Source organism: Hemitrygon akajei, chromosome 3, assembly GCF_048418815.1.
Source record: "Hemitrygon akajei chromosome 3, sHemAka1.3, whole genome shotgun sequence".
Taxonomy (NCBI): Eukaryota; Metazoa; Chordata; class Chondrichthyes; order Myliobatiformes; family Dasyatidae; genus Hemitrygon; species Hemitrygon akajei.
Genome location: NC_133126.1, coordinates 153,889,116 through 153,914,404, shown reverse-complemented (window position 1 = coordinate 153,914,404; position 25,289 = coordinate 153,889,116). Strand labels below are relative to the sequence as shown.

The following is a 25,289-nucleotide window of genomic DNA, read 5'->3' as shown; positions in this document are numbered from 1 at the left end:
GCTGAACAGTTGTAACCCATCAGTTTCAAAAGGCTGGATATTAGAGATATATTCACAAAGGCACAGTGCTTCAAAGCAGAACCTGATTTGTCCCTCACTAAGCAGTAGTGACAGGAATCTGGGGAGGAATGGAAAGGAGATGCTAAGTAGCTTTAACCAAACAATAACATTAAATAGGTAAATATATAAAGTTAAAAGATGTACATGATCAGAGGCCATAAAACATTAAGGCAGATAAATGAGACTATAAAACACAGAAAAGGAGAAATTCCTCTGTCACAATATAAAAAGAACTGAAAAATTCATTCCAGAAGAGTGTTAGAGAACAAGAAATTGCAGGTAACAATTTAGTGTAATTACATAATTGTGTTTAATATATTAACTCAACTTTTATCAATCATATGTAGAATGATTAAATCAAAAACTAAAGATTATAAATATTAGATTGATTATTTTTTTTTAAACTACATTAGGGCAGTTCAGGTTGGACCTGGCCCCTGTTTATGCTCATGGTGGAATATCTTAGGATGTGCTTGTACTTATCTTTTGTAGTCACGTTTCCCAATGTTCTGCTGATCTTGCCGCAGTCATTCTGTGAGCAGTTTCAGACAACACAAAGCAAAGCCCTCCCCGCTGACCACCCCTCTGGCCTTCTGACAATTCATGCAGCCATCTTTCAATAACATAAATCAAAACATTTAAATAAATTTTGAAGTAATGTTCAAATTCTGCAAATTAGTTAAAAATATTAATATCAATTATAATTAAAATACCTACTTAACCATTTTGATAAAGGTTGGAGGCCCTTTTCAAATGAAGTAGCCATGCAAGCTGTACTTGTTATGGCCAACACTAAGGAGCCAATTTCAAAGCATCTTTCTTCTCAGCTTGATACGTTATTGTACATGTGCTGAATCCAATGGCAGAGTGAGAGGTCAGATGCACCACTTGCAGTACTTCAGTACAGGTATAGAAATCCCCACCATGCTGATATGCATACAGCAGCAGATACGGCTTCTCTACAGAAAAACTAGCAAGTCATTTACACCATGTGCCCCATTAAAATTTGATTTACAGGATTAATAAATAGAAAGTAATTAATTTAATAAATAAGTTTTATAACAAATTAATCTGAAACCAAGCTAAATGTATCTACTACATTCCATATCATAAATGCATTTAGTTATATGTAATCCAGATTTCAAATAACTATGACTATAATCAATAATAAGTAAAAGTTGAAATATTTAAAAGGGCAGAAACATGCTATATGTAATAACAATAAAGGGTGAATTTGTGACTGGTAAAGATCCATAATGAACAAGACTGGTTGAAATACTGCAGATGACACTAAAGAGAATAATCAAGAATTGCAGCAGGACTTGATCAGCTAGGTAAATGGGGTGACGAAAGGCAAATGGAATTTAATTCACATAAGTGTGAAGGATTAAACTTTGGAAGGGCAAATCAAGGTAAGAATTTGATATTGAACGGAAGGGCCCTGATTACTGTTGTAGAACAGAGATGGTCCTTGGAGTACAGATACATATATTTCTCAAAGTGGAGTCACAGGTAGGCAGGGCGGTAAAGGCGGCTTTTGGCATGCTGGCTTTCATCAGTCAGGACCATAAAATTATAAGACATAAGAGCAGAATTAGGTTATTCAGCCCATCAAATCTGCTCCACCATTCCATCATGGCTGATCCCAGATCCCACTTAACCCCATACACCTGTCTTCTCGCCATATCCTTTGATGCCCTGACCGATCAGGAAATGATCAATTTTGCTTTAAATATACCCGCAGACTTGGCTTCCACCACAGTCTGTGGCAGAGCATTCCATAGATTCACTACTCTCTGACTAAAAAGATTCCTCCTTAACTCTGTTCTAAAAGGTTATCCCTCAATTTTGAGGCTGTGCCCTCTAGTTCTGGATACCCCCACCAGAGGAAACATCCTCTCCACATCCACCCTATCCAGTCCGTTCAACATTCGTTCATTTCAATGAGATCCCCATGCATTCTTCTCAGTTCCAGAGAGTACAGGCCCAAAGCTGCCAAACATTCCTCATATGTTAAACCCGTCACTCCTAGAATCATGCTCGTGAACATCCTCTGGACCCTCTCCAATAACAACACTTCCTTTCTGAGATGTGGGGCCCAAAACTGTTGACAATATTCAAAGTGTGGCCTGACTATAAAGGCTCAGCATTATCTCCTTGCTTTTCTATTCTATTCCTCTTGAAATAAATAGCAACACAGCATTTGTCTTCTTTGCAACAGACTCAGCCTGTAAATTAACATTCTGAGAGTCTTGCACAAACACTCCTAAGCCCTCTGCACCTCTGATGTTTGAATTTTCTCCCCATTTAGATTAGTCTGCACTATTGTTTCTTTTACCAAAATGCATTATCATATGTTCCCCAATACAGTTTTCCATCTGCCACTTTTTTACCCATTCTTCCAATTTGCCTATATCCCGCTGCAAACACATTGCTTCCTCAACACTACCTACCTCTCCACCTATCTTTGTATTATCCACCAACTTTGCCATAAAGCGATCAATTCTATTATCCAAATAATTGACAAACAATGTGAAAAGTAGTCATCCCAGTTCTGTCCTGAGGAACGCCACTAGTCACTGGCAGCCAACCAGAAAAGGCCCCTTTTATTCCCACTCGCTGTCTCCTGCCTGTCAGCCATTCCCCTATCCATGCCAGTATCATTTCTGTGACACCATAGGACCTTAACTTGTTAAGCAACCTCATGTGTGGCACCTTATCAAATGCCTTCTGGAAATGACATCCATTGCTTCTCCTTTGTCCACCCTGCTTGTTACTTCCTCAAAGAACTCTGACAGATTTGTCAGGCAGATCTTCCTTTACAAAACCATGCTGATTTTAAATTATTTTATTATTAGTCTCCAAGTACCCCGAAACCTCACACTAATAATAGACTCCAATACTTTCCCAACCACTGAGGCTAGGCTAAATGGCCTATAATTTCTTCTCTTTTGCCTTTGTTCTTTCTTAAAGGGTGAAGTGACATTTGCATCTTCCAGTTCTCCACGACCATGCCAGAAGCAAGTGATTCTTTAAAGATTACGTCCAATGCATCCGTTATCTCTTCAGCAACCTCTCTCAGACTTCTGGGATAGAGTCCATCTGGTTCAGGTGACTTATCCACCTTAAGACCTTTCAGTTTACCTAGCACTTTTTCCTTTGTAATAGCAATGACACTCAATCCTGCTCCCTGACACGCATGGACCTCTGTCACACTGCTAGTGTCTTCCACAGTGAAGACTTTTGCAAGGTACGCATTAAGTTCATCTGCTATTTCTTTGTCCCCCATTACTACCTGACCAGCATCATTTTCCAGTGCTCCAGTATCAACTCTCACTTCCCTTTTACTCTTTATATAACTGAAAAAAACTTTTAGTATCCTGCCTTATATGGTTGGCTAGCGTACCCTCATGTTTAATCTTTTCCTTTCTTAGTTGTCTTTTGTTGGATTTTAAAAACTTCCCCATCATCCAACTTCCCACTCAGTTTTGCTACCTTATATGCCCTTTCCTGGGCTTTTATGCAGTCCTTAACTTTCCTTGTCAGCTGCGGTTGCCGACTCCTACCACTTCAGAACAACTTCTTCTGTGGGACATATCTATCCTGCGGCTTGTGAACTATTCCTAGCCACTTCAGCCAGCTCTGCTCTGCCATCGTCCTTCTCTAATCTACCTGGGCAAGCTCCTCTCTCATGCTTCTGTAATTCCCTTTATTCCATTGCGATACTGTTACATGTGACTTATGCTTCTCCTTCTCAAATTGCAGGATGAGTTCAATCATATTATGATCACTGTTTCATAAGGGGTTCTTTACATTAAGATCTGGGTTACACACAACACCCAATCTAAGATAGCCTTCCCCCTCGAAGGCTCAAGCACAAGTTGCTCTAAAAAACCATCTCATAGGCATTCAACAAATTCCCTCTTTTGTGATCCGACATCAACCTGATTTTCCCAATCCCCTTGCATATTGAAGTCCGACATTACAATTGTGTCATTACCCTTATTATATGCCTTTTCCAGCTCCCTTTGCAATGTCAACCCCACATCTTGGCTACTATTTGGAAGCCTCTATATGATCCCCATAATGTTTTTTCTACCCTTGCAGTTTCTTAACATCACTCACAAAGATTCAACATTCTCTGACCCTATGTCACCTCTTTCTAGAGATGTAATTCCATCCCTTACCAATAGAGCCACATACGCCTTCCTGTCTGTCCTTTCAAAACAAAGTATATCCTTTGATATTGAGCTCCCAATTATTGCCTTCTTTCAGCCACAACTCAGTGATGCCCACAACGTCATACTGAGCAATCTCGAATTGCACCACAAGCTCGTCCACCTTATTCTGAATGCTATGCACATTTAAATGCAGCACCTTCAATCCTGCATTCTTCACCCATTTGAACTTTGCCTCTGTGGTTCAATTTAACCCTTTGCTCTGTCTGCATTTGTAGCCAGTCATTGGCTTGTCCTTCCTTGCAATCATCTTACACCCATCATCATCTACTTGTAAACCTGATGACTCATCCTCAGGAAACTGAATATAAAAGTTGATAAGTTACGTTGCCATTGTGCAAGACATTGGTGAGGCCACTTTTGGAGTATTGTATTCCTTCCTCTTAGAGGAAGTATGTCATTAAACATGTAAGAATGCATAAGAGATTCTTAAGGATGTTGTCAAGACTCGAGGGTCTGAGTTATAAGATGAGGTTAGACAGATTGGGCCTTTGCTCTTGAAGCATAGGAGACTGAGGGGTGATCATAAAGAGGAATATAAAATCATGAGGGGCAGAGATAAGGTAAGTGGACTTTTATTCCAGGGTTGGAGATTTGAAAACTAGAGGACACATTTTAAGTTAGAGGTGAAAGGTTCAATAAGAACCTGATAACGCATAACCAGAATGAATTTTAAAAAGCCACGGTCACGCTTGGCCAATCCATTTAATTTTCAAAGCAATATTTCAGGCAGATAAGAGAGATGTTGTAGACACTCTTGGATTAACAAAAAAAGAATATGATAACATCTTGCATAGTAAACTTGTATTAAGATCAGAACGTATAAAATCAGAGAATGCATTGCCAAATAGAAAATAGTTAACAGGAGAATACAAGGGCAAATGTCTGATGTGACAAAAGGCGACGATCTCTGATGAATCACTATTTATCTTGTTTTACAGGAGGATTGACATAAAATTCAGGAAAATTGCAGATCATAGAAGTGATACTTGCAAAATGATTCTGAGAAGATATCAATCAACAAAATAACTTCAACATCGGTAAATTTAAGAAAGGAAATAAATGGATTCATCTTGGAAAATTAAAACACACTTTGAAAACTATCAATAAGGTAACGAAAACCAGTATAGATGCTTGGGGGAAATTCTGAACGAATAAGTTGTTACGATCTTTGATGATGTAACTAAAAACAATACAGTGAAGGATGTGTATATGATATCATGGTAACCAGTTGTTTGCCAGATTAGAAGGAAATGTGCTGCAGAGCTAGTGTTGGAACATGACTATTTTTATATACTTCAATGATCTAAATACTTTATCCTAAGCATCATTTCAAATATTGTAATGCAACTGAGTAAGAAGATATACAATTTGGTCAGCAGAATGAAAAGAGGGAATGAACAAAGATGCGGGCAAAAAGATAGCAAATGGCACCTGTGCCTACTTAAATGAAACCATGCATTGAAGAGCTTCAAAATTCATGACAAGAGAGCACAGAGAAACAAGCACTCAGCCCCATACATTCATACCATTCGTCAACTATTTGCCAGCACTCAGCCCGTAGCTTTCTATACAGTAGCGTTTAAAGTGTTCAATCAATATTTCTTAAATGAGAAAGTACCTGTTTTCACCACCCATTAGGTAGTGGGTTCCAGTCTTCAACCACCTTCTTTTCGTCAAATGTCTTCTAAATCTCCAAGCACTTACCTTAAACATGTCCCTCTGGTAATAAAGCTACTACTAAGGAGAAGTGTTTTTCAATACCCACCTTATCCAATCCCTGATAATTTAGTATCTCTCCGTCAACTCCACCCTTAGCATTCTCAGCTTCATGGAAAACAAACCCACATCCAGTCTCCCCCCATGACTGAATTATTTCAATCCACACGTCATCCTGATGAATCTCCTCCGCAGACTGCCCAGTGCAATCACATCTGTTATAAACTGTGGCAACCATAATTGCAAACACTGTGGCCTAACTAATATAAAAGATCCTTGTTGCCATGTGTACTGCAAACCAATGAGTAAATTGCATTGATTTATATAGCTATCAGCATGGAAAAACGTGGGAGAGGATTGAAGTCATTTAACTAAGTTTATCATTTATTGCCGCATGTTTCTCTATGGTAGCTGAGGAAGCCTCTTTTTTCCTGTCTTCTGCAATGCATGTCTCTTTTTGAGAAAATGAAATTTCATTAACCGAAGAAACTATGTCCACGAAGTCAATAGGGCTGGTGTATCATGCACCTCAGATACAGTTGGGAAAGATCTAGAAAGCTCAAGGAGATGATTAGTCAAATAATCAATGACTGAAAATGATAAATGTTGCAAATCATAGTCATTATGTTGAAGTAGAGTCAAAGGGAACTTTATCCCCATAATCCTTACTGACCTGAACACTTTCAATAAGTGAGACAGAGGGATATTTTCATCCTCTACTTTTAATATCACTTGCCCTATTTGTTCAAAAAAGGCACAAGGTTTAAGGAACTCTTTGTTAACATATTAACAATTTCATTCCAACAACAGTTGTACAAGAACTCACCCAAGAATTCCTTGAAATATGTGTTTCACATAAGGGCCCAAGAACATTTTCTTGCCAACACTGAAAATGAATTATTCTTCAAGTACAGCCCTAACTGAAATTTAATAAATATACACGGAATAAAAAGTATGAACTATAAATATCCTGCTAATGATTTCAATATCACAAATTATGGATCATGTTTTACACATCATTGAGGTGCAGCAACACAGCTCTTCTAGTTATATGGTTAGAAAGATATTGTGTGCTCCACAGATATAATTCATTCTTTAGTATCTTCTCTTAAATATCCTTTACTGTCTGTGAGTTTTAGCTGATTATTTGACTCAATGTTGGTAAACAAAACACCAACACGAGGAAATCTGCAGATGCTGGAAATTCAAGCAACACACACAAAATGCTGGTGGAACACAACAGGTCAGGCAGCATCTATAGGGAGAAGCGCTGTCGATGTTTCGGGCCGAGACCCTTCGTCAGGACTAACTGAAAGGAAAGATAGTAAGAGATTTGAAAGTGGGAGGGGGAGGGGAAAATGCTAAATGATAGGAGAAGACCAGAGGGGGTGGGGTGAAGCTGAGAGCCGGAAAGGTGATTGGCAAAAGGGATACAGAGCTGGAGAAGGGAAAGGATCATGGGACGGGAGGCCTAGGGAGAAAAAAAGGGGGAGGGGAGCACCAGAAGAAGATGGAGAGCAGGCAGAGTGATGGGCAGAAAGAGAGAGAGAAAAAAAAGGAGGGGGGAAAACACTAAATATATCAGGGATGGGGTAAGAAGGGGAGGAGGGGCATTAACGGAAGTTAGAGAAGTCAATGTTCATGCCATCAGGTTGGAGGCTACCCAGCTGGTATATAAGGTGTTGTTCCTCCAACCTGTGTGGCTTCATTTTGACAGTAGAGGAGGCCAGGGATAGACATATCAGAATGGGAATGTGGAATTAAAATGTGTGGCCACTGGGAGATCCTGCTTTCTCTAGCGGACAGAGTATAGGTGTTCAGCGAAATGGTCTCCCAGTCTGCGTCGGGTCTCACCAATATATAAAAGGCCACACCGGGAGCACCGGACGCAGTATACCACACCAGCCGACTCACAGGTGAAGTGTCGCCTCACCTGGAAGGACTGTCTGGGGCCCTGAATGGTGGTGAGGGAGGAAGTGTAAGGGCAGGTGTAGCACTTGTTCTGCTTACAAGGATAAGTGCCAGGAGGGAGATTGGTGGGAAGGGATGGGGGGGACGACTGGACAAGGGAGTCGCGTAGGGAGCGATCCCTGCGGAAAGCAGAAAGTGGGGGGAGGGAATGATGTGCTCGGTGGTGGGATCCCGTTGGAGGTGGCAGAAGTTACGGAGAATTATACATTGGACCTGGAGGCTGGTGGAGTGGTAGGTGAGCACAAGGGGAACCCTATCACGAGTGGGGGGGCCGGCAGATGGGGAGAGGGCAGATGTACGGGAAATGGGAGAGATGCGTTTGAGAGCAGAGTTGATGGTGGAAGAAGGGCAGCCCCTATGTTTAAAAAAAGGAAGACATCTCCTTTGTCCTGGAATGAAAAGCCTCATCCTGAGAGCAGATGCGGCGGAGGCGGAGGAATTGTGAGAAGGGAATAGCCTTTTTGCAAGAGACAGGGTGGGAAGAGGAATAGTCCAGGTAGCTGTGAGAGTCTGTAGGCTTATAGTAGATATCGGTAGATAAGCCGTCTCCAGAGATAGAGGCAGATAGATCAAGAAAGGGGAGGGAGGTGTCAGAAATGGACCAGGTAAATTTGAGGGCAGGGTGAAAGTTGGAGGCAAAGTTAATGAATTCAACGAGCTCAGCACGCGTGCAGGAGACAGCACCAATGCAGTCGTCAATGTAGTGAAGGAAAAGGGGGGACGGATACACCAATTTAACAAAACACCAATTTAATTTTGTGTATCTTTTTTTCCCCAAATATTTTTCAATATGAGAATTGTGTTAAAGGGAGTTACCAATGGAACAACTGAAAGAACAATAATGCAGTTGAAAGTTTGGATCTAGCAAGGCTACTTTCTCAAATTCAGTGGGGCTGGTTTAAGCATTTGATGAGGGTCGATTCATTTTACCGTACTGCTACTTGTTTGACACTATAATCTAGAATTTGAACATTAGCAATTCTTTTTAATATGAGATTTTAAGGTGATTTACAGTGCAATAAGATTTATTTCAAAATCCCCCAACTAGCAAATTCTGTAGAATAATAAGTGAAAGCCATCGTGCACTATTGTGCACTTAAAAGACTTTATGTTGATAAATATTAAAAACACAGTTACTTAATATTTAAGACATATGATATTTCAGCTTTCTTAATCAAAAATCACATATAGATGCTCCAACATTTATTCATGTTCAATTGATTTGTTTGAATATTTGCTAAATTGCTTCACAGTTTACTTGGTGAAAATGCATGAGAATTCTTTAATCTGAGAGGCTGGATGGGCAATGATGTTGTCACAGGTGTTGGCACCAGAGAGGTCCTTAAATTAACATCTAACTGCAAATGATGTCAGAAAAGAACATATCTTTGCTAAAAACACAATAGAACATTCAAAGAAGCTTTCTTCAGGGTTAGTGGCCATCATTGTTGTCTCACCATGAAGCAGTGACCATTGGCACTGTTTACACTGGCTTGCCCTATTTTTCCATCCAAGGATCAAATTAGATGTTCTCTCTTCACTTCCTCAGAAAATAAACAATGACAACACGCAGTGAGACGTAGATAACATTCCAGCACATTACTGGCCACTTAAGTGACTGCTAAAATGTTTGCAACAGAAGTACAGTGGCATGCAAAAGTTTGGGCACCCCTGGTCAAAATTTCTGTTACTGTGAATAGCTAAGCGAATAAAAGATGACCTGATTTCCAAAAGGCATTAGTTAAAGATGACACATTTCATTAATATTTTAAGCAAGATTACTTTTTTATTTCCATCTTTTACAGTTTCAAAATAACAAAAAAGGAAAAGGGCCCGAAGCAAAAGTTTGGGCACCCTGCATGGTCAATACTTAGTAACACCCCCTTTGGCAAGTATCACATCTTGTAAGTGCTTTCTGTAGCCAGCTAAGAGTCTTTCAATTCCTGTTTGGGGGATTTTCCCCATTCTTCCTTGCAAAAACTTCTAGTTCTGTGAGATTCTTGAGCCGTCTTGCATGCACTGCTCTTTTGAGGTCTATCCACAGATTTTCAATAATGTTTAGGTCAGGGGACTGTGAGGGCCATGGCAAAACCTTCAGCTTGCACCTCTTGAGGTAGTCCATTGTGGATTTTGAGGTGTATTTAGGATCATTATCCTGTTGTAGAAGCCATCCTCTTTTCATCTTCAGCTTTTACAGATGGTGTGATGTTTGCTTCCAGAATTTCCTGGTATTTAATTGAATTCATTCTTCCCTCTACCAGTGAAATGTTCCCTGTGCCACTGGCTGCAACACAAGTCCAAAGCATGATCAATCCACCACCGTGCTTAACAGTTGAGAGGTGTTCTTTTCATGAAATTCTGCACCCTTTTTTCTCCAAACATACCTTTGCTCATTGCAGCCAAAAAATGCTATTTTAACTTCATCAGTCCACAGGACTTGTTTCCAAAATGTATCAGGCTTGTTTAGATGTTCCTTTGCAAACTTCTGATGCTGAATTTTGTGCTGAGGACAGGTTTTCTTCTGATGACTCTTCCATGAAGGTCATATTTGTGCAGGTGTTGCTGCACAGTAGAACAGTGCACCACCACTCCAGAGTCTGCCAAATCTTCCTGAAGGTCTTTTGCAGTCAAACAGGGGTTTTGATTTGCTTTTCTAGCAATGCTACGAGCAGTTCTCTCGGAAAGTTTTCTTGGTCTTCCAGACCTCAACTTGACCTCCACCATTCCTGTTAACTGCCATTTCTTAATTACATAACGAACTGAGGAAACAGCTACATGAAAACACTTTGCTATCTTCTTATAGCCTTCTCCTACTTTGTGGGCATCATTTATTTTAATTTTCAGAGTGCTAGGCAGCTGCTTAGAGGAGCCCATGGCTGCTGATTGTTGGGACAAGGTTTGAGGAGTCAGGGTATTTATAAAGCTTTGAAATTTGCATCACCTGGCCTTTCCTAAATGTGACTGTGAACAAGCCAAAGCCCTAACAAGCTAATTAAGGTCTGAGACCTTGGTAAAAGTATCTGAGAGCTCAAATCTCTTGGGGTGCCCAAACTTTTGCATGGTGCTCCTTTCCATTTTTTTCACTCTAAAATTGTACAAAACAAAAAATAATACACTAGTCTTGCTTAAAATGTTCAAAAGAATGTTTGATCTTTAGCTTTATGACTTTTGGAGATCAGCTCATCTCCTACTCACTTAACTATTCGCAGTAACAGAAATTTTGACCAGGGGTGCCCAAACGTGCCATAATCTAGGCCCCATATGGAGCCAGTGATCATTAATGGAGAACGTGTGGAGCAGGTTAAGACCTACAAGTATCTGGGAGTACAGTTAGACGAGAAGCTTGACTGGACTGCCAACACAGATGCCTTGTGCAGGAAGGCACAGAGACGAATGTACTTCCTAAGAAGGCTGGCGTCATTCAATGTCTGTAGTGAGATGCTGAAGATGTTCTATAGGTCAGTTGTGGAGAGCGCCCTCTTCTTTGTGGTGGCGTGTTGGGGAGGAAGCATTAAGAAGAGGGACGCCTCACGTCTTGATAAGCTGGTAAGGAAGGCGGGCTCTGTCGTGGGCAAAGTACTGGAGAGTTTAACATCGGTAGCTGAACGAAGGGCGCTGAGTAGGCTACGGTCAATTATGGATAACTCTGAACATCCTCTACATAGCACCATCCAGAGACAGAGAAGCAGTTTCAGTGACAGGTTACTATCGATGCAATGCTCCTCAGACAGGATGAAGAGGTCAATACTCCCCAATGCCATTAGGCTTTACAATTCTACCTCCAGGACTTAAGAACTTTTTAAAGCTATTAATGCTTTTTGAGACGGTGATTTAGATGCATATCATATTTTTTTTTTACTGAGTTAAGTATTGTATGTAATTAGTTTTGCTACAGCAAGTGTATGGGATATTGGAAAAAAAAAGTTGAATTTCCCCATGGGGATGAATAAAGTATCTATCTATCTATCCATCTAATGCCAAACGTGCCAAACGTTCCGATAATGCAAAAGGTGGAAGATCTGGTCAAGAGGTTGGGTATTCTGCAGTAAGGAACTCACTTCATGCACCTCAGCAGTTTTTTTTAACGAGTAGACATAAACCAGATGTGATTCTCTTCACTTGTCTGGATAAGTGCAGCTCCAACAAAAGAAACATCATTCAGGATAAGGCAGATAAATGACATCCACTGCCTTACATTTTCACTCCCTCAATCATCAGTATACAGTGGCTTCAGTGTGGATGAGTTTAAATATGTAGTTGTTCACCAAGGCTACCTCAACAGCAGCTCTGCCATCTACTAATTCAGCCACAAAGGAGGTCAAAGCATCACGTGTGTGACAAGACCACTGTTTAAGACTTGCTCATAGATCGCAGAATAACCTGACCTGGAAAGATTTTGCAGTCAGTCACATTCACAACTCAACAACACAGTGAGATTCCTCATCAAAATAGTGTAATTTAAGGCAGTTTATCACCAGCCTTTCAACATTTGGTAATGAACAATTAAGACAGCCTTCACCGTGATGCTGTTATCTCAGGTATGAACAAATGACCAAAAACAACTACCAGTTAAAAATTACTTCCAACACTTTGACATGCATCTAACCTCCAAGACAACTTTATTGTTAGGCTTTCTAGCAAGCTTCCATTTCAAAAGTCTGACCAAATCTTCATATTCCTAACCGCTTTAACTTTTCCTATTTGATGTCAGAAAGGTATCTGCTACAATCCAGCAGTATTGGTCCCCTGGGCTCTTCTTCAACTGCAGTGAAAAAGCAAGCTTACTTGTACACTCTGCAGGGGAACAACATAAAAGATTGATCTTGCAAAATTCAATATCTTTTCTGTATTTTAAAGAAAACGCATGTTTATACCATGCTATTTTGAGTACTACAACATTTTTGTGCATCATATAATACTATTGTAATAAAATTCCAAATGCTTAACAGAATTGTTTAATGACAGCTTTAAAGTTGTAAAGGTCAAGAAATTAGCTCCTGGGCCTCCGTACATACTGTGTAATAGTGCACGGAAGCTCTGAGATATGCCTGGTTTCTGGATGTCACTTGCATAGAGTTCTTGAAGGCATGCATAACTGTGCTGTTTGTAATTTACTCACAGAGGAGAATTTCACAATATTGCTAATCTCCTTTACGTTACACAAACCAAATGCAGATTCAGCCATCAGTTTACAGAGCATCTGTGTTCAGTCTAACAAGATCAAATGCAGTTCTTGTTATCTGCCAGTTTAATTGTCTATTTCATTATTCCTCCAAACCATTTCAAAATTCAAAGTAAAGTTAGTATTCAAGTACATATCTGTAATCATATACGCACCTGAGGTTTATTTTCTTATTGGCATACTCAATAATTCCATAATTGAATAATAACCATAACAGAAGTAATGAAAGTCCGCACCAACTGAACATTCAACCAGTGTGCAAAAGGTAACAAACTGTGCAAATTCAAAAAGAAATAATAAAAAAATAAATAAGCTACAAATATCAAGAACATGAGATGAAGAGTCCTGGAAATGGAGTCCATAGATTGCAGGAATATTTCAGTGAGGAGGCAAGTGAAGTGGAGTACAATTATCCTTTTGGTTCAAGAGCCTGATGGTTGAGGGGTAATAACTGTTCTATTTTTCTGTTGCTAGCTGCGCAAGGAACTACACAAGCTTCAAAAACAGCCCCTCATCAGGACATGGTGCAGCCTTACAAATTCTTTATCAAATTCTGCAACTTCAGGAAACTCAATTTGTCTATTTACATAAAAACTTGTTTGTTCTGCTGTTGGTCTTCCATTACACTGTTGGCTCAGTTTTCATCATTCCATAAGCATAACCTCATCTGTTTGAAAATATCGATTCCTTCTACCTTAGGCCACAAACTTATCAATCACCCCTGATAAGTTATTAGCTTCAAACTTTCTGCATAATCACTCAAAGAGTTGGACTGCATGTGCATGTAACAAGAGCTGTATAACTCATCTCCTTCTACCTTAGGCCATGAACTTATCAATCACCCCTTTTTGCCACAACCGCTGGACTAAGTGTGTAAATGTAGGAAGGGACTATGTTGAAAAATAAATGTGCTGGGTTTTCTAAAATTGACTCCTTCTACCTTAGGCCATGAACGTATCAATCACCCCTTGTAATATATTCCCTCATTCTCAATTCTGACAAAGGATCTTTTACCTGAAATATTAACTCTGTTTCTCTTTCCAGAGGTCTGCCTGCCCCATTGAGTATTTTTAGCAATTTTGATGTTTTTAAACGAATAATCCCAAGTGGTGTTTGTGGCAAAAATTCGATAAAAGACAACAAACAGAGTCCAATAGTTAATGAATCTGTCTTGGATCTAACAGATAGAAACAATAGGTATCCTTTGCAGATCAGTATCTAAGTCACTGCTATCCATGTTTACATGTTATAATTTTAGCATTTGTATGTAGTATGAAATTATCAAGTGCAATTTGAAAATGTAAACAACTCCAAGTGGATGTAATCCAATTAGCAGATAGGGACCACAGACTTCAGATCATTTTTTAATGTAGGCAAGTAAAGTTCATGAGAGGATGAAAACACCAACTATTTATGTCAGTATATGATAAAAAAGACAGAGTTGAGGGACACTGCACAAACACAGGTAATACACAATGTACTAGATTTTGTAAAATAATTAAATACAAGAGCTAAAAGGTAATCTGTATCAATGAAATGTTGCAGATAGATTATTTGGTTAGACTGAGTGCCTTCCTTCAGAAATTAAAGATGCTAAAGAACTTCATTATAATAACAAATGTGATAAATAACTCAAACTTAATTTCTCTCATTATCAAAAGAAATTGAGTTCACAGCAATTTTATGAAGAGCATCTCAGGATTATTGGGGAACTCAGTAAAAACAACGGTCAATGACTGGATGTTGTATCTTTGAGAATTGTATCTATTGTATCTGTTGTATCTATTTAAGAGGCAACGGACTTCAAAAAAGTGCTATTGAGATGTAAAAAAGTACTACTTAAAACAACTAATTTTAAAAGAATATAAGATTAATATTTGAAGAAAATAAATCAGTAAGACATAGTTTTAAAAAAAGAGATTGGGAATTAATTGATACCTCCAGAACAACATAATGGCTGAACAGCTTCCTTCTACGTAATCAAATTCTATACTTCTATCCTGCCTTTTGCAGTACACAGAACACTGAACACATAACTGTGTTGAACCCATCGAAAATGGACATTACAGTTTTAGCATCTAAGTGCAATATTTTGGGATTGTAATAGATGGCCTTTTACAGACCACAAGCATTATATAAAGTACGGTACTGTATATGTTTGCTTCAAAACAAAGGAACTGTCATGATGCCGAGACAGCACTACAGAAACTCAAAAGAAATTAAAAGATTTAACAAAAGCACAGTTCTGAGCAAATATTCAGGCAATTGTGGGTGTATGTCAGCAGCTGTTCACGTATAGCAGATGTGCATGTTATACTTGGTATATGATCAATCTTTTTTTTAAAAGACATCAAATTTCCTTAATTTTTGCTCTGGTTTTACAGCTTCAGAAAAAGACAAGAAAAGATCCATGAGCAACTTCCTCCACTGGGTCTAACAATAGCAACATCATTATCAAACTCCTGCCATTGACATCTTGGTTGGAGTGGGGAGCAATCAATAACTAATTATATGAACAATAAAGTTAGGGCACTGGTTGACAATGTGTCGGTAATTGCCAAACACCAATAATCTCAAGGCTAAATAAGGTGATGAAAACTCAATGCACCTCTAGGAAGTGGTGAAACTGCAACATATTCACTGAGCTTGATAAAATACTGCATATAGAAGAACAGTTAAATGATTAATACCCCATCCATCCAAACTCACCACTTGGGATGACGCTATTTATTTACTTTATATGGGATGAATGCACTTTATTTGAGCAGCACTCACTGGGAGGGCAAACTGAGAAAGACAGAACAACAAGGCTATGGAAACTGGATAATTCGCAAGTCTCCCTCCAAGTTAAACACAAAGTTGAACATAGACATATAATGCTACAACTTTATTAATACAGGGTTAAAACTTTGGCATTTATCCCCAAAGGTAAACATTCACCTGCTTCTCAGGGCAACTTGGAAATGTGCAACAAATCCAAGTTGGCAAAGACACCCACTTCCCAAGATCCCACATATAATATCTGTTTAAAAAGTAGAAAAAAAAAGTCATGGTCACATCCAGACATAGACATGAACTAATCATGCAGCAAAAATGTTTCTCACCATGAGTTCATTGCTAACCTGCAACTGTTCGATGAAATACTGCAGAGTCTTGCCATAGTCAGAAAATTATTAGTGCAATGTTTTATTTCTAATTTCAGAAGTGATAATGTTATGCAAAATGCATTGATGAATAAAATTTAGTGCAGTTTGAATGCCATTTCCTTATCTTTTAGACTTTCACACTTAATTTTGAGAAAAATTCACTGATTTAATTAAAGTAATAATTCATCAACTACCGTGCCAATCTTGGGGAAGTGTGCAGAGAAATATATCAACTTTTTCGTCTCCCCAATTTGGCTTCATAACAATCAAGCTTAATAATTTGTATCACAATTACACTTACCTAAAAAATTTCCTGATACTGTAACCATCGATTTCTTGAAGGACATCCTGAGAGATTTTACTATCATCAGGTGCTGCAGCTGAGGGTTCAGGTGGTGTTGTCGCTGTTACATTATTTTCCAAAATGTTTTCTGAGGTACCTTTCCATCCATAGTAACCTATTAGAATACCACAAATAAATATAGCAATCCCTGCAACAAGGAGTTTTGCCTTCTGAGGAAAGCTGCTCTGCCGAGTTTTTGGCGTTGTTCTTGCTTGTGCCCCAAAATCACACTCTTCCTCTAGGCGTTCGAATCTTCCCCGTGGCGATGCTGAAGGTTCCACAAATTCAATGTCAAGCTCATTGTTTCCAGTGGTGTTTGCCAGATGGTGCTGTCTAGAATCATCTTGCTCAAAGCCTTCAAATTCACTTTCTTCCAGTTCCTTTTCCATGTCCCATTCTAATTCCAGAGAAGTGACTGGAAGTTCCTCAGTATCCAGATCCGGAGTGTGCAATGGAAATCTCTGATCCACTTTCCGGTAAGCCATTTTTCTACCTGTAGTCAAAAATTAAAATTCAAATTATTAAGACATTTCTAAATACCATATGTCAGCCAAAATTTTACTTTCAGATTTCAAACTAAAACATGCTTATTGAGCCATTTCTACAGATAAGGAGAGTAAAAGAGAAACCATTCTGGTCCACATCAAGATCTAGGATGATTTGCTTCCATTCCAGTTTTCACAGGTTTGAGGAGTAAACTGTTTTTTTATGAGAAACAGAAGATGTCTGTGTATAAATTATTTTTAGATTGTATGGTCATTGCCTACTAGAAATGATACTAATGTGACAAAAGAAACAATTGACTTGCTCTCTTGACCACTAATCCCTTGAACATAATTTCTCCCTCATTCCAGCTTCTGTCGGTCCTCTGCTAACCACCTCCTCCCCGCCCATCACTCTTTTACTCAATATCTTCAGTATCCAATCTCACTTCCTCTCCACATCTTTCATTATCACTTACCGCCTTCCTGTCCCACTCAATTTTCCTGCTTTATCCCTACCACTGTCCCATTCCTCCACCACTCACTCACCAGATGCCAGTTGCTTGCTCTCTCTAAGAACTTCCTCTAAGATTTTGGTGTCATATTTAGGCCGTATCAGGTAAGGAGAGTACAGACTGAGTACTCCTTATCCAAAATTCCAAACTCACAAACCTTCAAAATCCAGTTTGTTTTTTGAGCACTGACATCACATCACAAATGAAACATTCCACAAAACGCTGGGAAGGTTCCACAGGTCTCTGCACAGCATAGACAATTCTGAGAAGTGACTTCACATATGTAATGACCAAAAATTAATGACAAATAGAACAACACTGCATAAAGCAAAAAATGAAGATCTCAACAGTGTATTAAAGAATGGATTCATCAGCATTACAGTGAACATATGCTGCTAAGTGGTAGGCCTCCATTAGTCTCAATAGACCATGGATTTGCACCTTGGAAAGTTTCCAGGGCGCAAGCCTGGGCAAGGCAACCGGCAGTTGCCCAAGCTGCAAATCTCCCCTCTCCACACCACCAAGGGAAGGGCATTAGGACCCATACAGCTTAGCACCTGTGTCGTTAGGCAGAGAAATGTGTGGTTAAGTGCCTTGCTCAAGGACACACACACAAGCCTCAGCCAAGGCTCGAACTAGTGACCTTCAGATAACCAGACGAACGCCTTAACTACTTGGCCACGCGCCAACACTGCTAAGTGGTATGCTGACAATGAAACAAGCAAAGATCTATCACAATGAATAGCAAATTGAAGGTAATTGGTTTATGCACAAAATTATTAACAATATTAGACAAAACTATTTCCTCCCATCTTAGTTGCTGTGGCACAGGCGGCTGTTTAAAATCGACTGTGGATGTGAAGCCAATCACAGCACTGGAACCCAGTAATAGACGCGGTCGGGGCAGTCATTTTACTCCAACTGTCTGCAGAGGTCCCAAGCTCCAGCAGGTGAGACTGTGCTCTGACTGCGGACTGTTCACTTTATGATCTTTGCACCAACTGTACATACAGTACAATAAGCTGTATATGTAAAGTAAATGGATTTTGTGTTTAGATTCGTGTTTCCCCATGGTAGCTCATTATATAGATGCAAATATTCCAAAATCTGAAACACTTCCAGCCCCAGGCATTTTGGGTAAGGGTTGTTCAACCTAGCGAATCAGATGAGATTTTACAACAGTTCAGTAAGTTTGTGATTATTGTTACTGATGTTTACCTTTTATCCCAGTAGCATTTCATATTTCCATTTGGTTCATCATCACCAGAACAGTAACAATACTCAAGCTGTGGTCTTACTAGAGTTGTGCACAATTTTTAGCATGTATTTAGGTGATTTTATATTTTATACCTTAGCTGATAGAGGAAAACAAACCAAACTTTATCTTAACAAGTTCTTTCATGTGTCCAGCTGCCTTTAAGAATCTGTAGGATTAAATCCAAATAAGATCTCCAAAGATTAATCACAACTGTGAACAAGATGCAACAAGCACAATGTGACCACAGCAAATTCATGAAAGACCACATTTAAAAATATTAGAGAAAAAATTGAAATCAAAATGCTCCGTACTACCTTGTTATGCAGTCAGAAAATCACTAATTATTTTTTAATGTCAAAATAGTCCATGAATCTTCAGAACTTTTTTTGTACTTTTAGCTTATGTTAATGCGCTGATGGGGCATAAAGGGCAAGTATTCTTTTCAAGAAAAATTACTTTACATGAAACCAGGCCAAGCATCACCTTCAATAATGCAGTTGTAATTTTATAATAGATTTTTCAGAAGAAAAACAGCAATAAAGAAAATTCTTCTTCTCCTGTTTCTGCAACTGCCTTGTAATAGAAGTTACTATGATCAGGAAAACGTTTGCATCTTGCACAAATTCTTCTCAGGGAATTGAATTTCAGCTTTTCTTAACTGTATTACTTGTTAGGCATCCTAAGCTTATCAAAAGCTATTATATGTATTTGCTTTTGTAATTTATTCATCTCACTATAACTGGTGTTAACCATAAAGACAATTTAAGAGTCAACCACATTGCATCACATTCTAGGCTAGAGTAAGCAGGCATGGCTGATTTCCTCTCCTGAAGAGTACTGTGAACGAATGACTAGTTTACGTAGAGTAGCACAGTACAGAAACAACCCTTTGGCACACTTAGTCCGTTATGACTATCAAGCCCATTTATACTCATCAGATTCTATTCTCCACACATGCCCATCAACTCCCTTACAGATGCCTATTAACCTTCCAGCCTGCAGGTCATTGGAACGTGGGAGGAAATCACAGCACTCAGAGAAAACCCATGTGATCATTGGGAGAACGTGTAGACCTCACACTACAGGACCTGGGGGAGATTGAATTAACATCAGTAACAATGATCCTGAAGCTGCCAGATTGTTATAAACCCCAGTGGGTTGTTATAAAATACCATCAGTTTCATTAATACTTGACTTACCTGACCTGGGCTACATGTGACACCAATTTCTCAGCATTGTGATTTATTCCTAGTAGCTCTCTTATTAGCCCAGAAGTAGCAAACAGACTTTGAGCAGTACTGAAGGTGACAATGAATACTGGCCCTGCACATTTTTCATGTCCATTCGTTACTTGAATTTATGGTTTCTCCTAATTGTTTTGATGACTGCTCTGCATTTCTTTCCTCATTCAGCCTAACTCACCTGAACACAGTCTGACATTGATCTCTACACTTTCAAATGTGTTTCACAGGTGTCTCTCACTCAGTCCCTTCTTTTTTTATTCAGGTGTTCCATCTGACGCTTTGTTGATCATTTGTGATTCCATTTACTTTTCTCTTCTGATCATCGTTCTCCCAGTTCCATAAATTTTACCCTTTCTCTATACACAGATCTCATCTGTTCTCCTAAAAACCAGATGGTGCTTACTTTAAATTTAATGTGATCATATTTCCCTTGACTAAGGAATGGAGGAAAGCAGGACAGGATTTTATTCAAATTTGGGCTAAGGATAGTCTTCTCAGAACTGATTTTTAAAAATAAAAGTGCATGAATACATCATGGAGTGAAAAATAAAGTGGCAGTTAAGAGAATAATAGGGAATATGAAAAGATACTTATTGTGTCTCCATTTATATATTGATTATACACTCAGTGGCCTTCACTTACCTAATAAAGTGGCAACTGAGTCTACTTTCATGGCTTTCTGCTGTTGTTGCCCATCCACTTCAAATTTCAACTGTGCATTCAGAGATGTTCTTCTGCACACCACTGTTGTAAAGCATGGTTAGTTGAGTTACTATCACTTTCCTCATAGCTTGAACTACTCTGGCCTGACTCCTCTGACCTCCCTCTTTTAACGGAGTGTTGTTGCCCACTGGATGTTTTCTGTTTTTTGCACCATTCTCTATAAACTCTGTTTCTGAAATACTCAAACCACAATGTCTGGCACCAACAACCAATCCATGCTCAAAGTCACTTAGATCAAATTTGTTCCCCGTTCTAATGTTTAGTCTGACAAAAACTGAACTGCGTGACCATGCCCTTATGCATTGAGATGCTGATAGTAACAGGTGTTCCCCAATAAAGTGCCACTGAATGTAGATTTATGTTATAAAATGATCAATTTTCTTCAAGAACTTAGAACAGTACATAACAGAAACAACATGACGTCAATTTTAAACCACACACCTGCCTACACATAGTCTGTACTTCACATTTACCTGTAATTTTTTTGTCTCTCTAAATGCTCCATAAATGCTGCTAACACACCTACTTTAACTGGTATGCTATTCTGAGTATCTAGAACTTGTTTGTAAAAAGATACTGCACATGCTGTGTAAATCTCCTTTAAACCTTCCCCCCTCCCCAGACTCGGCTTAGAGATATGACCTGCAGTACTTGACATTATCATCCTGGGAAAAGTTTTAGGACCAAAGAAGGGCAAAGTATCACAAACAGGAGAAAATCTGCAGATGCCGGAAATCCAAGTAACACACTCAAAATGCTGGAGGAATTCAGCAGGCCAGGCAGCATCTATGGAAAAGAGCAAACAGTTGACATTTTGGGCCGAGACTCTTCATCAGGACTGGGTAATATATATAATATTCTATTCTATTGGCAGGGTTGATGTGAAAAATACTGCAAGCTACTTTGTATTCAGTGACTTCAGAAGTCAGCTGGGCAAGTTTCTAATTTCTGATGATGAACTATTCACTGTAAAACACCATTATCTGTTATATTCTTTTCGCAGCTACAAGTATGGCAATACTATTTTTACTGCTCAAGAGCCTTAGTTTCGATCTTTTTAAAAATTTCATTGGCATTACTCTGTTTCCTATTTACTTTCATCTTGTTTATTTCCCCTCTCTCACCTGAAACTTTTATTCCTGAAATTCACTGTCACTCCTTTCCTTGGTGGATGTGCTGTAACGGTTCTGCAATATTTGATATTGGTGGCATATTTACAACCATTATTTCCATTCTAGTCTTAAGTTTAATTCTTCATGTGATTCAAACTGAGGCTGTACAAGAGTGCAAGCCACTCATCTTCAGTCCAACAACCTTGCTACTATGTCAGCTAGGGTGACCATGGGCTGGTCTTTACTGACAAAATGGAATTACGTAAAAGGACCTTCGCTCCTTCTGCAACAAAAAGGATCTCCCAGTGGCTAGCCACTTTAATTCCAATCCCCTTTTGCACTTCAACATGTCGGTCTATGCATGGAGATGAGGCCACTCCTAGGTTTCATCTTCTGCCTGGGTAGCCTCCACCCTGACAGCATGAACATTGATTTCTCTAACTTCCAGTAATTTTCCCCCCTCCGCCTTCTCTCATCTTCCATTCCCCATTCTGGCTCCCCTCTCATCTCTTCTCTTCTCCTGCCTATCACCTCCCTCTGATGCTCCTCCTCCTTCCCTTTCTCCCATGGTACGCTCTGCCTCTCCTATCAGATTCCTGCTTCTTCAGCCCTTTACTCTTTCCACCTATCTCCTCCCAGCTTTTCATTTCATCTCCCCTCCCCCATCCACCTACCTTCCCCTCACCTGGCTTTCTCTATCACCTTCTAGCTTGTACTCTTCCCCTCCCCCAACTTCTTATTCTGGTTTCTTCATACTTCTTTTCCAGTCCTAATCAAAACATCAGCTCTTTATTCCTTTCCAAAGATACTGCCTGACCTACTGAGTTCCTCCAGCATTTTGTGCATGTTAGGATAAAGGGAAAATTCATAAGTGTTCACCTAGAAAAGGCATCTTGCCTGCCAGCTGTGTGTATTGGGAATAGTGTGTGCACATGCTTTCATTAACTGGTATCACAATCGATCAGTAGAAAAATAGCGTGTGTAAGTTCTTGAGCCTGCTCCACCGTGATGTACCATGTTCCCAATCTCTCTCCTTGATATTAACATTCAGAAATCCATTTCTTTCTTGGATGTATTTAACCACTTGGCCCCCATAACTTTGTGACACAGGAAATTCAGCAAATTCACCACCCCAAGAGTGAAGGAATTTCTTCATACCTCAGCCCTCAACATGTTTACACTGTGAATATTTTTCTTGACACCCCACCTAGAGAAAGCAGCCTCCTTGCTTTGAACTAGCCAATCCCTGCTGAACTGTTTCCTCTGTGATAAATATACTCGCTCTTTATAAGGACACTCAAACTTCACACAATACCCCAGGTGTGGTTTCAGGAGGTACTGTACTATTGCAATAAAACATCCTCAATCCTGTACTATAATGTCTTGCAAAGAAGACCAACTTATCAATTGCTGACGATTCGTTGGACCTGTATCTTTGCTTTCAGTGACTGATGTTAAAGGATGCTCAGACAATAACCTCTCACCAATTAAAGAACACCCTAACCTTCTGTCATTGCTTACAATATTGCTGTGTCTAAACTTGTAAATATATTAATTCTCAGGTGCTGGGAAGATCAATTTACAGTTTTTAATATATTTCCTTATCCTTAAGTGCCAAGAATCCTTCTGGAAAGGTCATAAATCCAATAAAAGCCAGAGCTTACTGAGGAAGAAAAAGATTTCTCTTCAGTATGTCTCTACATCTTCATGATTGAAATTAATGCAAGACAGCACACTGATAATGCCTCATATGACATAGTATCCATCTCTCAAATATAAGAGAATAAGTTCCTTTGTCTCTTAAACAGAAAAAGAAAAACAAATTAAAAACTCAGGATAAGATGTTAATATCATCATATTTGACCTACCAAAATGAACCACTTCACACTTATCTGGGTTGAACTCCTTCTGCCACTTCTCAGTCCAGTTTTGCATCCTATCAATGTCCCGCTGTAACCTCTGACAGCCCTCCACACTATCCACAACACCTACAACCTTCGTGTCATCAGCAAACTTACTATTTTCTATGTTTCTAGGTTTCTATATTCCTTGTGCCAATGGGCCATAAGCACTTGCTCGAGACTGTCTTGGTGCTGGGAGTGCCACAGAGTTGCCATGTAGGGGTTTTTAATTGGGCACCCTCCTTCCTCAATGTTTCATTAGTTAGCCTACTACATCTCCGGAGAGCTTGACAATGACTTTTAATGTCCCAGAGTCACCTCTCGTTGAGTCCTCCCACTTTCTTGGTGCTACTTTGTTGCTCAGGAGTGGTCCTTTTGTTTGATCCAAAGCCAGCGGCTGCCTCTTTCCGCCACCTCTGATGTGGCTCTCGTGGTTTGCCGTAGAGTCTGTCCATGGATCCCCAGCTCCTTCAGGAATCTGATAGTGGATGTGACTATAAATCCTCTACAACCCACCTCTACAGGACAAACTTCAGATTTCCAGCCCCATCACTGAGCTTCAGCTGCTAGATCTGCGTAGTGAGCTCATATGCTTCAGCCACTGAATTGTCCCACAGGACTGTGAGTTCCACGATGCAGACCACTTGTAATGAATTGGACCAGGGAACCAAGTCTGGCCTAAGGTTGTTGGTAGCAATTTCTAGTGGAAAGATGAGTTGTTTATTGACATCCACCGGCATCTTCCAGTCACGGGCCATGTTCCTTTATCCTGTTTCTGGCTTAGGAGGGAGATTAGTTGGTCTCCCCAAAGAAATGCTGCTGGTGTCAAAGCGTTAGTGGTTCCAGGGGGCAAGGAGTTGGTTGCTATTCTCTTGGTTTTGATTACTGCTGCCAGACTCTTCAGGATCTGGTCGTGACGCCATGTGTATCTGCCATGTGTGAGGCTGATTTTGCAGCTTGCCAGGATATACTTGACGGTCGCTAGAATCGGGTGCAGGGCACAAGTTGGGTCCTCACTGAACCACTGGTGGAGGGTTTTTTTGTGAGGGAAGCACATCATATGCAGCTCTGATAAGAAAACTAAGTCTATTTGCTTCCATCTCCCATACGTCCTTCCAGCTGATCTTCCTCCTCTCAGTGCTTTCCCACTGCATCCACTGCCCATGCTTAGCCAGGGAGATGGCCTTTACACTTCTGTCTGACTCTTCTTGTCACCACACTTCCTCAACAAACATCTTCCTTCGCTCTGGAATTGTGGCCTTGTGCCAGCTGGGTCCACTTGCTGCCAGACCAAAGCTGCCCCTGCCCTGTTGGACTTGCCTCACAATGTCTCTATGCCGAAGGGTAACAGTTGCTTGCTGCACTGCATCAGCTGGGGTCCATTTCCACCTTCTT

At 39.8% G+C, this 25,289-nt stretch overlaps 1 protein-coding gene across 7 annotated transcripts in view; it reads right to left on the bottom strand.

Annotated features, from left to right (window-relative positions):
• LOC140725527 (inactive N-acetylated-alpha-linked acidic dipeptidase-like protein 2) overlaps nt 1-25,289 on the bottom strand; it is a 965,400-nt gene that overhangs the window by 546,744 nt on the left and 393,367 nt on the right. For 6 of the 7 annotated variants that reach the window (XM_073041096.1, XM_073041095.1, XM_073041098.1 and 3 more), the window contains one exon: nt 16,618-17,152. In XM_073041096.1, the coding sequence (XP_072897197.1) occupies nt 16,618-17,144 (527 nt within the window). In that variant the 5' untranslated portion in view covers nt 17,145-17,152. Of the gene's footprint in view, nt 1-16,617; nt 17,153-20,800; nt 20,827-25,289 lie in introns of those variants that run through there. The other variant, XM_073041101.1, reaches the window with a different exon arrangement.